This window comes from Rana temporaria, chromosome 10 (genome assembly GCF_905171775.1).
Source record: "Rana temporaria chromosome 10, aRanTem1.1, whole genome shotgun sequence".
Lineage (NCBI taxonomy): Eukaryota > Metazoa > Chordata > Amphibia > Anura > Ranidae > Rana > Rana temporaria.
In genome coordinates this window covers 97,372,003-97,385,499 of record NC_053498.1, presented here as the reverse complement: position 1 = coordinate 97,385,499, position 13,497 = coordinate 97,372,003, and the positions used below count along the sequence as shown (strand labels likewise).

General features: G+C 43.3%; 1 protein-coding gene across 2 annotated transcripts in view; it reads left to right on the top strand.

Moving 5' to 3' along the window:
* The window catches only part of MYBPC2 (myosin binding protein C2), a 131,695-nt gene that overhangs the window by 94,522 nt on the left and 23,676 nt on the right, over window positions 1-13,497 (top strand). For both annotated transcript variants that reach the window (XM_040325787.1, XM_040325785.1), the window contains 4 exons: window positions 1,269-1,403; window positions 7,098-7,265; window positions 8,967-9,055; window positions 9,137-9,332. In XM_040325787.1, the coding sequence (XP_040181721.1) occupies window positions 1,269-1,403; window positions 7,098-7,265; window positions 8,967-9,055; window positions 9,137-9,332 (588 nt within the window). The remainder of the gene's footprint in view (window positions 1-1,268; window positions 1,404-7,097; window positions 7,266-8,966; window positions 9,056-9,136; window positions 9,333-13,497) is intronic.

Genomic DNA, 13,497 nt, shown 5'->3' with positions numbered 1-13,497 from the left:
TGATGGACCAGTACTGTGTATGCCTGTTCATTCACAAAATAGAAAGATCACTCAGAGCTGTGGCACTTAGCAAGTAGCTGCTGATAGATTCCCAGAAGGGCCACTGCTACCAAAGATCAATGCTATCACTCACACATCTGTCTCAATGCTAGCAATATTTAAAAAAAAGGGGGGGGGCAAACTGCTTAACTGGAAGCTGCAAGGATCCAAACAGGACCAAGAGCTACACGCAGTTGATACCATTTTAAATTGTTCTTGAGACTTCTTATTTAGACCCCTTTCACACTGAGGCGTTAGTGATAAAACGCTGCTAGTTTTAGCGGCGCTTTACCGTTGTTCGGTTAAAAGCACCCTACAAGAAAGGGTTAATAGCGCCCATGTTGCGGTGCTACTGAATCGCTTTGCAGGCACTTCGGCAGCACTGCCCATTCATTTCAATGAATGGGCAGGGGCAATGGAGGAGCGGTGTATACAGCGCTCCCGCTCCACCCAAAAGATACTGCTTGCAGGACTTTTTTTCCTGCCACTCAGGCTGGGATTACTTGGGAGGCGCTTTCAGGCGCTATTTTTAGCACTAAAAAAACTAAAAAAGCGCCCCAGTGTGAAAGGGGTCTTAAAGTGGAACAGTTGCCCATGACAAATAAGAAGGTTTCCGTTTCAATGAATAGCAACACAAAGTAGGGTATTTCATAGGTCTGTTTAGGTAATGGCTTCTATTTCGTTGACCAAGTCCTTTCTTTTTCATTCTATGTGGATGCTGTTGTTAACGAGTAAAATAATTATAGTGAATAGAACATACTGTACACCTTGAAGGAGCAGTGTTGTAACTCTTGGACAAGAAGTACTTATGACTACATTAACACCTTCTTAAAACAATGCAAACTGATAACAGTACAGCTGAGGCTTAACTTAGGAAGTTATAAGCTTACAAGATGTCTGACAGGGTCAAACTGTATTTTTTGCACTTATTGAACAGTTATTATAAAATACAGTACTTTCAATGGTGCTGTATATTTAACAGACCAAAAGGGAGTAAATAAAGAGACATTGTTGGGGGGGGGGGGGGGAATAACTGTATATTTTAAGCATCAACCCTTAAAGACCTCCACTTTTAGCAAAAACAGAGTATTCAGGGCAAATACGTGTTTAGAATCAGTATTGCTCAACTGTATGGTCCTGATCTACCAATTCATCGGCTGTAAGTTCTTAATAACTCAAGATAAATGGCTAAGAATGCAATTGAAACATTAACACGATTTGTTTTTTAGCTCCTACTAGTGAACCTCTACATCTGATAGTTGAAGATGTCACTGACACCACCTGCACATTGAAATGGAGACCACCAGATCGTATTGGAGCTGGAGGAATTGATGGTTACCTAATCGAGTACCGTCAAGAAGGATGTAAGTTCACAAAGGTTTATAACTTGAGCAGTCAGATTGTCACATACAGTAGGTGAACCCGATTTTGTGTCAATCTCGCTCTCTTTCTCCGCGAGATTGAGCACCTACGAGCCCCATCGCGGGAGCCAGCGCCGAGCTGGCTTGCCGCGATGGAGACAGAGCCGTCATAGAAGCGTGGTAGGTATCACATGGGTAGGTACAGAGCATGATGGGACTGTGAGGCCTATATATGTCCGATGCAAGGCGCGCATCCGTCATTTCAGCGAGGAGGACCGGCGTGTCAACATCGGGAGAAGGAGAGAAGTGAAGAACATGACGTCACAGCACGGAAGAAGAACTCATCACAGCACGGAAGGAGAAGACGTACAGCACGGAAGAAGACACCGGACAGCGAGACGAAGAACCGGGGTGCGCCGAGTCAACAACGGAGAGCGGCGAAGACAGAAGGAGAACCCCGGAGAGTTGAGAAGACCCGTCGGGATAGCGGAAGAAGAAGAGCCCCGCCGAAGACGCCGGAGGAAACCCACCGGGGGGGTGGGGGCTTTTTTAAAAGCCACCCCCCCCCGGCGGTGGAAGAGAACCAGACGGCGGCCCCCACCCACCCGAAGACGTCAAAGAAGAAGCCCCCCCTGGTAAAAGAGCTAATAAAGAAGACAGGGGGCGGCCTCCGGAGCAGAAAAATAAAATATTTTAATACACTGTGTGGTTTATTTGTGTTTTTACCACTTTTCTTGCAGGTGAATGGGTAGGGGTACGATGTACCCCATACTCATTCACTTAGGGTGGGGGGGGCGGTATCTGGGGGCCCCCTTATTAAAGGGGGCTCCCAGATTCCGATAAGCCTCCCGCCCGCATACCCCGACAACCAACGGCCAGGGTTGTCGGGAAGGGGCCCTGTCCTCATCAACATGGGGACAGGGTGCTCTGAGGTGGGGGGGCCGCAGTGCGCCCCCCTGCCCCAGAGCACCCAACCCCCCCATGTTGAGGGCATGCAGCCTGGTACGGCTCAGGAGGGGGGGGGCGCTCGCTCGTCCCCACTCCCTTCCTGGCTGGCCGGGTAGCGTGCTTTGGATACGGGTCTGGTATGGATTGTAGGGGGACCCCCTACGCCGTTTTTTTCGGCGTAGGGGGGCTCTCCTTACAACCCATAACAGACCTAAGGGCCCGGGATGCTCCTGAGGGGGGGACCCATGCCGGATTTTTATTTAAAATCCGGCGGGGACTTCCCCCTCAGGATTCATAACAAACGCCGCACACGTGTAGAATTGGCGGGAATCCAAGTCGGATCTCCCGTCGCTTCTATGACGTGCTTGCTGGGATGTGCTGTCACTATTCCAGTGAGTGTGAGATGTCGGCGAGATCTCGGCACCCTGTCGCCGAGTATCAGCGCGACGCTGTCGTGCTAAAAGCACAATATCACAAACACCTACTGTATCATTAGCAGGAGCACCATATTTTGTTTGGAATCAGAATGTATTCCTATATTTATTCCATATTAATATTCCATTAGTCGTATCATTTTTTAAATTCAGATATTCTTGTTTATTTTAAATTAAAACCTAGTACCACTAATACAGAATTTATTTTAAGGGTCATATACTGTAACTTAAAGTGGTTGTAAAGGCTGAAGATTTCTTTTACCCCATTACTCTTTCTATGCATATTATACCTTTGTATGTCTATGAGCACTTTTAGAAAAAATGTAGTACTTTCTAAATTTGGAAAATTAGCAGAAAAGATTTATACAATATTTATTCCAATAAGGAGAATATATCGCAAATGTAATCAGGGCCGCCATCAGGGGGGTATAGGCAGTACACTTGTAAGGGGCCCGGAGGTCCCCAGGGGCCCGAATGGCAACCCCCTTTAAAAAAAATGGCAGCCCCCTCTTTTTGATTTTTTATAAAAAAGAAAAAAAAATTATATATTATTTTATTTCTTTTTTTTTCTTTTTTATATATATATTTTATTAAAGGGCCCAGAGGTTTTTTTTTTATTATTATTAAAGGGCCCAGAGGTTTCTTTATTTATTTTATTGTTAAAGGGCCCACAGGTCCCGGATGGCTACCCCCTTTTTTATATATATTTTTGGTATTTCTTCTTTCTCAATTCTTCTTAATTTGTGGCAGCACCCCCCCAGGCCCATGCCTGAGGCTGTGTAAGGGGCCCCATAATTCCTGATGGCGGCCCTGAATGTAATGTAATAGTACATATCTGCAATACATGCACATTCCCCAAAGTTGTATTCTTTTAAACAGACTGCTAGTAAAGAAAAAGACCTTCTTCTTTAACATGACAACACAGCTCTGAATTCTTTAGCACACGGTGTCAGCCATAATTGGTTACACAGATTCCTCCTCATCTCTATATTTCCGCCTTGTGCACAGCCTGAGAGCAAAGGAAGTTTTTAGCTCACAGGAATTCTAGCAAAATCAACATGTATTTAATAGGACAAGTAGAGCCAAAGCTTGATTGGCTGTACTTCTTCTGTGGATCACAGGAGTGCAGTTTGTTTTGCACTCAGAATCCACCCACAACCTTGGATCGGCACCTGGCTCAGCCTATCAGCGAGACGCTGAGAGCCTGAGCCAGCCGCTCCCATGCCCTTCACAGCCCAGCTCCCCAGTGATCATGGGGGAACAGAGCAGAGAGAGGTGACTGACAGCTTTCTGCTTGCAGAGCACTAAGAAACGAGCGATCAGCGTTTTTTGATCACTCGATTCTCAGTGTTAGAGCCGGCGGGGGACCGATGCTGCATCAACATAGGTAAGTATGATTCTTGAAAAAAAAATACTGAACTTCTCTTTTAAATTTATGGAACAGATAAAACACTTTAAATGGTCTATTTAGCAGACCAAAAGGAATCAAATAAGATAAGTTCATTGTTAGGGCTTACTTAACTTCATCTCTTATCATGTAGTGTGTTCCTAATTTGTTTGATTGGTGCAAAAATTCCTTTGATAACAGAATTAATCTGATGGCAGTTTTTCCTGTAGATAAATAAGAAGTACTGGACATCTTTATGGGGATTCATTAAAGTGATATTAAACCCATGTGACTGAGCTTTAAGTAGTGTATGCTAATCTAAAACTGATATTACATACAGTATATCACTGAATAAAAATCATTGTAAATACCTTTTTTTAATATGGTTGTAGCTGAGTAATCTGAGGGCGGAGCCAACATCACTACAAACTTATCAGTGTTCTGACAGGCAGAAAAAAGTTAAAAATAAATAAATAATCCATCAAAAAAAAAAAAAAAAAAAAATATATATATATATATATATATATATATATATATATATATATATATATATATATTTATTTATTTATTTTGGAGTAACAATAACAAAAAATACTGACATTACTCAGAGCCAGACCATGTGACACTCTCACGTCATGAGGGGAGAAACAATGCTCAAAGCACTGCCTCTGTCACATGTACGGGGTAAAAGAAGGAGCAAAGTAATCTGCCGATCAGCAACCTTCACCAACCCCCACATGATGTGAAGGAAGGTTACGTGGGACTAAAAACTGTGAGACATCACAGCTTCCTAATGAAGATTTTGGAGCATGTACAGACCGAGTGGCATCGGAGGATACTATGGACTGCAGGGGATATTGTTGCCACTCAACATAGGGGTCTATACGGAGATGGCAGGATCACCAAGTAATTGGAAATGAACAAAAGATTTTTATCAGAAGTGAATAATCATATATTACCATTTGACCATTTATAGTTGTTTCATTATTTAGACATAATGACACTTTAAAGCTGAACTATAGTATGATTTTAATTGAATGGTCACATTGGTTCCGCTTGGACCAATGTAAGTATGCGTATCTCATATGCTGTGGAAGCTGAAAATCACTCTAGTAGTCAGCACTACCACAGGGATAGCAGTGATCTTCCAGATCTTGCACCGAACAGCTTCTCTTCTGCATAATAACCACAGAGGGTTGCCCGCTTGGCACTGCCGGCATACACAGAATGCCTTGTATTTAAAAAAAAAATTGTTAATACAAGGCATTCCCTATATGGATACGGTGGGGAAGTGGGGCAGCGATGTTACAATTTCTACCTTATCCAATAAGAGAAATTAATTGAAAAAAATACAAGACTTTCTGTAAATGCTGGTACTGCCAAGCAAGCAACCCCCTGTGGTTACTATTCAGAAGGGAAACCGCTCAAAACAGGGGCCCAGAAAATTGCCGCTTTACTGTTCTAGCGCTGAATACTACAGTGATTTGCAGCTTCCACAGTGATCACTCAGGTATGAGATGTGCATACTTACTTTGGTCCAAACTGGACCAGTGTAACTATGCAAAAAAATCATACCTATAGTTCAGTATTAAAGTGGTAGTAAACCTAACCTGTTAATTTCCAGCCATCGAAAGCATTATTAAGAAGTTAACTTATTGCTCCGTTCCTGTAATCCATCCTTTTCTTTTAATTGACATCATCAGCACATGCTCATTTTGTCAGATTTTTCCGGCATGCTCTTCGTGCCGTAAGTCCTATGTTAATATGCCGGGCTACGTAATTATTTTTTTCCAGCAGCAGCTCTGAGATACCATAAAACTTAGGGCCAGATTCACAAAAGAGATACGACGGCGTATCTCCTGATACCCCATCGTATCTCTGTTTCTAACTATGCGACTGATTCATAGAATCAGTTACGCATAGTTAGCCCTAAGATCCGACAGGTGTAATTGTTTTACACTGTCGGATCTTAGGATGCAGTAACGCGGCCGCCGCTGGGTGGAGTTCGTGTCGTATTCCAGCGTCGGGTATGCAAATTAGCAGTTACGGCGGATCCACGACGGATTTTCGCGTTCGCTACGTCGTCCGTAGTCAAGTTTCCCGTCGCAATTTTAGTCGTTATTTGACCTGCCCTAACTTTACACAGCAATCGTATTGCTGTATAAAGTATGGCCGTCGTTCCCGCGTCGAAATGTAAAAATTAACGTCGTTTGTGTAAGCCGTCCGGGAATATGGAATTACGCTACGCGCGTCGCCGTTCGAAAAAATGACGTCACTGCGCGCAAAGCATGGCGGGAATTCCGAAACTTAGCATGCGCAGTAGGTCCGGCGCGGGAGCGCGCCTAATTTAAATGGCACACGCCCATTTAAATTACGCGGGCTTACGCTGGAGGCCGCCGGCATAGTTTTCATCGCAAGTACTTTGTGAATCAGGCACTTGCGATGAAAACTTGCGGCGGTGTAACGTATCTACGATACGTTACGCCGCCGCACTTCTACCTGAATCTGGCCCTTAGTTCCCATTCACACACGTGAGCATAAGCAGGTCAGCCATGGTAATTCCACAATGAAAACGAGGCTTGGCTAAATATTTACTGCACATGCACAAGTTTATAGACCAGGAGAAGAAGAAAGGGCGGAAGTCCGGAGCGCATCTGATGCCAAAGACAATTTTTATGATGGCGGCTGTACCCATAAATAAGCATAGGATTAAACACACAAAAGAAACATGCGATTGGGCTTGAATTTGCTGCGCAATTGTTTACAATGGTATACTATAACTCCTAAGAAGTTCAGCTGAGAAGGGTTGGCGTTTACTACCGCTTTATGTTTACACCATTAAAGAAACTACCATTAGAAACTGCCATGCCAGGGTTTAATCATTGGAAGAGGACTCTGTAAACGGTATCTCTATATGTATTTTCACAGCTACTGAATGGATAACTTCCAACCAAGAGTTGGTAGAAAGATGCGGATTCACTGTTAGGGAACTTCCAACTGGAGAAAAGATTGAATTCCGTGTGGTTGCAGTGAACATTGCTGGAAAGAGTGAACCAGCATTCATGTCTCAGCCTGTCACTATTCGGGAGATTGTGCGTAAGTCTCACAAACAAATCAGACCGCATGCTTCAGATGATATCAGTTTATGCATTCTATTTTATTTTTATTATAAAATTTACCAGTACATCACAAAGGAGTGTTTGAGAATTATGTTTTTACAGACATGTAAAAATGAATGAACACCCATTCCAGCTCATGCGCTAAGTTTGCTTTTTGAGGATCATAAGGTCAAAAGAAGGTCTTACATGGACCCAAAGTAAATAATGACCAATCAGAATAATCCTTTTAATTCTTCCTGTTAATGAAAGGTAAACCCTATTTAGATGCTATTATGTTCTCACAAAGAGGGGTTGTTTTCTCCAGTTTTCATGAACCCATTAAATGTCTTAAGCCTCGTACACACGATAGGTTAAACCGATGAAAACGGTCTGAAGGACCGTTTTCATCAGTCTAAACCGATCGTGTGTAGGCCCCATAGGTTATTTAACCTTAGGTTAAAAAAATGGTAACTTGCTTTAAAATTTAACCTATGGATGGTAACCGATAGGTCAAAACCGATCGTTAGTATGCAAAACCATTGGTTAAAAACCAATGCTCAGAATCAAGTCGACGTATGCTTGGAAGCATTGAACTTCGTTTTTTTTAGCACGTCGTTGTGTTTTACGTCACCGCCTTCTGACATGATCGGTTATTTAACCTATGGTGTGTACGCACGACGGACCATCAGTCAGCTTCATCGGTTAACCTAGGACAACTGTCCTTCAGACCGTTTTCATCGGATGGACTGATCGTGTGTACGAGGCTTTAAAGAATGCCCTTCTTAAAGAGAAAATGCTTCTCAGAGAAAGTCGTAAGTTAACGCTCCTTTGCAGCATAGATGTTCCAGGCCAAAATTTCAGCTTCACTGAGAACAAATTTATTGCCCAGGAACACACATGAAGTTTGTGGCATTGGAGTTTGCAAGCTACACACTGCATTTGTTCTAAATTAGTTACTTGCAGTAAAGCTGACTGTTTTGGAATTTGCATCTGGAAATGGGGTTCTGAGAATGGCAATTTTTTTACTTATGCCGCATACACACGACCATTTTTCATGACGTGAAAAATGCAATTTTTTAAAATGGTCATTAAAAACGATTGTGTGTAGGCTCCAGAGCATTTTTCTCGACGTGAAAAATGGGCATTAAAAATTTAGAACATGCTCTAAATTTTCACGTCATTTTTCACGTTGTAGTTTTTCACATCGTGAAAAATGCCCGTGTGTATGCTTTAACGACGTGAAAAAAAAACGTGCATGCTCAGAAGCAAGTTATGAGACGGGAGCACTCGTTCTGGTAAAACTAGCGTTTGTAATGGAGATAGCACATTCGTCACGCTGTAACAGACTGAAAGGCACGAAGACTGTAAAGCGCAAATCGTCTCTCACCAAACTTTTACCAACACAAAATCAGCAAAAGCAGCCCCAAGGGTGGCGCCATCTGAATAGAAAATTCCCCTTTATAGTGCAGTCGTACGTGTTGTACTTCACCGCGCTTTGCTCGAGCATTTTTTTTTTCACGATCGTGTGTATGCAACGCAGGCTTGACAAGAATCATGTAAAAAAAAACGTTTGTTTTTTTCTACGAAATAAAAAATGGTCATGTGTACGAGGCTTTACATTTATTGTCATTGCATGCTTCTTTTTATATAATTGTATAAAACGTTTTCTTATCATTTGTACTTTATTTTGATTTAACAGAACAACCAAAGATTCGCTTACCTCGCCATCTCAGACAGACATATATCAGAAAAGTTGGGGAGCAAGTGAATCTAGTTATTCCGTTCATGGTAATTGCATGATGGGTAAAAAGGGACACTCTTTATTTTAATGTGGCAGTTTTATCAATTCTATATCAATTACAATTACAGGGAAAACCAAGGCCAAAAGTTTCATGGTCAAAAGAAGGCCAGCCCTTGGACCCAAAGCAAATCAGTGTAAGAACTACAGAAGTAGACACTATCCTGTTTATCCGATCAGCTGAACGAAGTCACTCTGGAAAATATAGTCTGACTGTGCAGATTGAAAACATGCAAGATACTGCCGCAATAAACATTCGCGTTGTAGGTAAGTCTGTGAGAAAACGGATGATGATAATTGCCCACTACCCCTGTAAAGTGTTGCGAGCTAATAAGCTAATATACCTTTAATACCTTCACATTTAGGCATATATGAAATTGACAAGTTTTGGCTGTGATAAAATGTCTTTGAAAATTGGGACATTTCTTCAAAATTTCACTTTTGCAGCAAAATGCCTTGGAGTCAAATGGAAAAAGTGAAGCTATATTTTTTTGGAGGCATTTAAAGGGTATTTTAACCACTTGCTTAACGGGCACTTAAAACCCCTTCCTGCCCAAGCCAGTTTTCAGCTTTAAGCGATGTCACTCTTTGAATGGCAACTTCACGGTCATGCTACAGTGTACCCAAATTAAATTTTTTAGCATTTTTTTCCCCACAAATAGAGATTTCTTTTGGTGGTATTTAATCACGGCTGGGTTTTTTATTTTTTGTTAAAAAAAAAAGACAGAAAAATTTGAAAAAAAAACAAACAAAACAGTTTTATAGCTTTGTTATAAAATGTTGCAAACAGGTAATTTTTCTCCTTCGTTGATGTGTGCTGATGAGGCTGCATTGATGGGCACTGATAGGCTGCACTGATGGGCACTGATAAGGCAACACTGATGGACACTGATAGGTGGCAGTGGTGGGCACTGATTAAGTGGCACTGGTGGGCACTGATGAGGCGGCAATGGTGGGCACTAATAGGGGGCACTGATGGGTGGCACTTATGGTGGCACTGAATGGTATTGATAGGTGGCACTGAAGGGCACTGATAGGTGGCACTGATGGGTGGCACTGGTGGGCACTGATAGGTGACACTGAGAGGCAGCACTGATGATGAGGCACTGATGGGCACTGATTGGCAGTACTCATGGGCATTTATAGGTGGCATAGGTGGGCATTGATAGGTGGCAACGGTGGGCACTGGTAGGTGGCACTGGTGGGCATGGGTTGGCGGCCTTGCTATGTATTGGCAAGTGGCAATGGTGGACACTGGCAGGCAGCATAGATGATTGGGTTTTCATAAATGTCTTCATAAGTTTAGGCCAAAATGTATTCTGATACATATTTTTAGTAAAAAATATCTCAATAAGTGTAAATGGATTGGTTTGAGCAAAAATTATACCATCTACAATCTATGGTATACATACTGGAATTTAATTTTTTTTTTTATACTAGTAATAATAGACGTATAGCGGGACTTTGATATTGCAGTGGACAATTTAACATTAACTGACACTTTGTAGGAACCAGTGACACTAATACAGCTAAAAATATGCACTGTCACTGTACTAATGACACTGTCTGGTAAGGGGTTAAAGGGGTTGTAAAAGTATTTTCTTTTTCCCTAAATAGCTTCCTTTACCTTAGTGCAGTCCTCCTTCACTTACCTCATCCTTCGATGTTGCTTTTAAATGTCCTTATTTCTTCTGAGAAATGCTCACTTCCTGTTCTTCTGTCTGTAACTACACACAGTAATGCAAGGCTTTCTCCCTGGTGTGGAGAAAGCATGTTGAGGGGGAAGGGGGCGAGCAGGAGGGTCTGGACGATATCTACTTTGCAGATAGAGAAAGGAGCTGTGTGTTAGTGGGCGTCCTGACACTCCTGCTCGCCCCCTCCCCCCTCAAGAGACTTTCTCCACACCAGGAAGAAAGCCTAGCATTACTGTGTGGAGTTACAGACAGAAGAACAGGAAGTGAGGATTTCTCAGAAAAAATACTGTAAGGACATTTAAAAGAAAAATCGAAAGATCAGGTAAGTGAAGGTTAGGGTGATCAAAGGGTTAAATGTGTGCCTAACCTGTGTTTTTGTGTTTATTATGTGCTGTTTTTACTAAGGGATGTGCTGGATTTTGATTCGCAGGGAAACAAAATCTAGCAGATCCCCACTGACGGGACAGTGCTCTGCTTTGTTTACATAGGCAGAGCTCTGTTCTGTGTTCCTCCTTGCAAATCAGCGGGTGCCGGCAGACATCCATTGGCTGGCACTCGCTGATCGGCTTGTGCTGTGTCTAATCATAGAACAGTCGCTGGGCCGGTGGCGTGAGCATGTACCCCCTACATGGAAGTGACTGATCACGTATCCAGCAAAGGAAAGCTGCTCTGCCACCACTCATACAAGAGGTCAGCAAACGGTTAAACTGCAATGGCAGAGGACAGAGATGTACACATGTAACATGTGGAACATACTTCCTTATCTGCAGGGCTTTTTTTCTTAGAGAATAGGTGCAGGAACTCCCCCTTTCTGAGTCACCTCTTTTCTCCGCCCCTACCCACCTACGAGCACCATTCCTTAGTTTCACCCCTTACCCACCTCCCAGTACTATAATTTGTATGGAATTTGTATAGAATTTGGTAATGATAACAAGAAAAGCACTAAAATAGATCCCCTGCAGCCAGTACCAATAGAGCCTTCCCCCCCAGCAACAATAGATCCCCCCGGCAACAATGAACCACCCACAACAAAAGTCCCCCCAAGCAACAATAGACTCCTGGCATCAACAACACATCTCTTAGGCCCCGTACACACGTCCGAGGAACTCGACCGGCAAAACACATCGTTTTGCTCGTCGAGTTCCTTGTGAAGCCGCCGAGGATCTTGGCAAGCCGAAATTTCCCATTGAACAACGAGGAAATAGAGAACATGTTCTCTATTTCCTCGCCGAGATCCTCATCGGCTTCCTTGGCCAAAAGTGTACACACGGCCGGGTTTCTCGGCAGAATTCAGCTCCGATCGAGTTTCTGGCTGAATTCTGCCGAGAAACTCGGTCGTGTGTACGGGGCCTTACAGCCAGCATCAATAGACTTTATGGCAGCCAGCAAAAAATATTCCCCCTCCTTCAACAGTAGATCTCTCTCAACAACTGACCCCAGCAGTATAAGACCCATCCTCAGCAACAATAGACCTCCTCAACAACAATAGACCCCTAGTGCTGGAGGTGCCGGAACTGCGTTCCCCCGCGTTCCCGCTGAAAAAAAGCCCTGGTTATCTGTCTCCTGCTTGGAGGATTTACCATGTCAATTCATCAATGTGACCACTGTTACCTGGACAGAAATTGATGAGAAATTCTACACTTTGAGTTATAACTAAAACAGGAATATAACAAGTGTTGCAATGGGAACTCTTGTTCCAGTGCCAATATTTTACCCACTTCCTCCTCTGTTTACAGTACAGGCCGGGTCAGTATGGTTTTCAGAATAGGTCTATAGTCACAATAACAGCACAGAAAGTGAAAGGATATCTCCCCAGTGTAACATACCTTAACAAGGATAACGTCTACCTTTTCTAGTATCATAATAAGACTCAGCAACATTACTATACTGATCTATCTATTACTATAAAATGACCATCCATTATGAGGAGAGAGATCCTTTAGGATGGGTTCACACTAGAACACGCAGCCGCTTCCAGCGGGAGTCCGGTGAGTCTCTATTCAGAGTTTGAAGTCCGGTTTCAGCCTGGATTTTGGGCTGAATTCGGACCTGAAACTGCAATTTGCATCGGAGCCGCTGCAGAGATGTGTGAAGTGGCTCCATAGAGAGCCCGTCAAAATCTCCTGCCATATGGATTGGATGCAGGGAAATACACATCCAATTCACAATAGTGTGAACCTGCCCATTCAAGGAGTTGTAAAGGAATTTTTTTTTTTAAATAAGAAACATGTTATACTTACCTGCACTGTGCAGTTCGTTTTGCACACAGTGGCCCTGATCCTGGTCTTCTGGGGTCCCTCGGCCACTGTTGCGGCTCCTCCACGCAGCAACTACACACAGACATGCGAGCGAGCTTGTATGGTGTGTAGCTGTTGCGGGCTCGCTCCCGTGATACAGTGGTGGCCATAGCCGCCGCTGTATCACTCAGCCCCGCCCCCCACCGCTCTGCGTCACTGGATGTGATTGACAGCAGCGCCAGCCAATGGCTGCGCTGCTTTCAATCCATCCACTGCAGCCAATCAACGGCCGGGCTTCGACTCAAGGAGGATGACGGGGGCGAGCGCGGGACTTTCGAGGGGTCAGGTAAGTTAAAGGGGGGCTCAGGGGGGATGCGGATGGGCGTCATCATCTGATGTTTTTTCACCTTAATGCATAGAATGCATTAAGGTGAAAAAAAATTCCTTTACAACTCCTTTAATCTTTAGAAAATATAACACTCCTAAACAATTTCTTGTCCC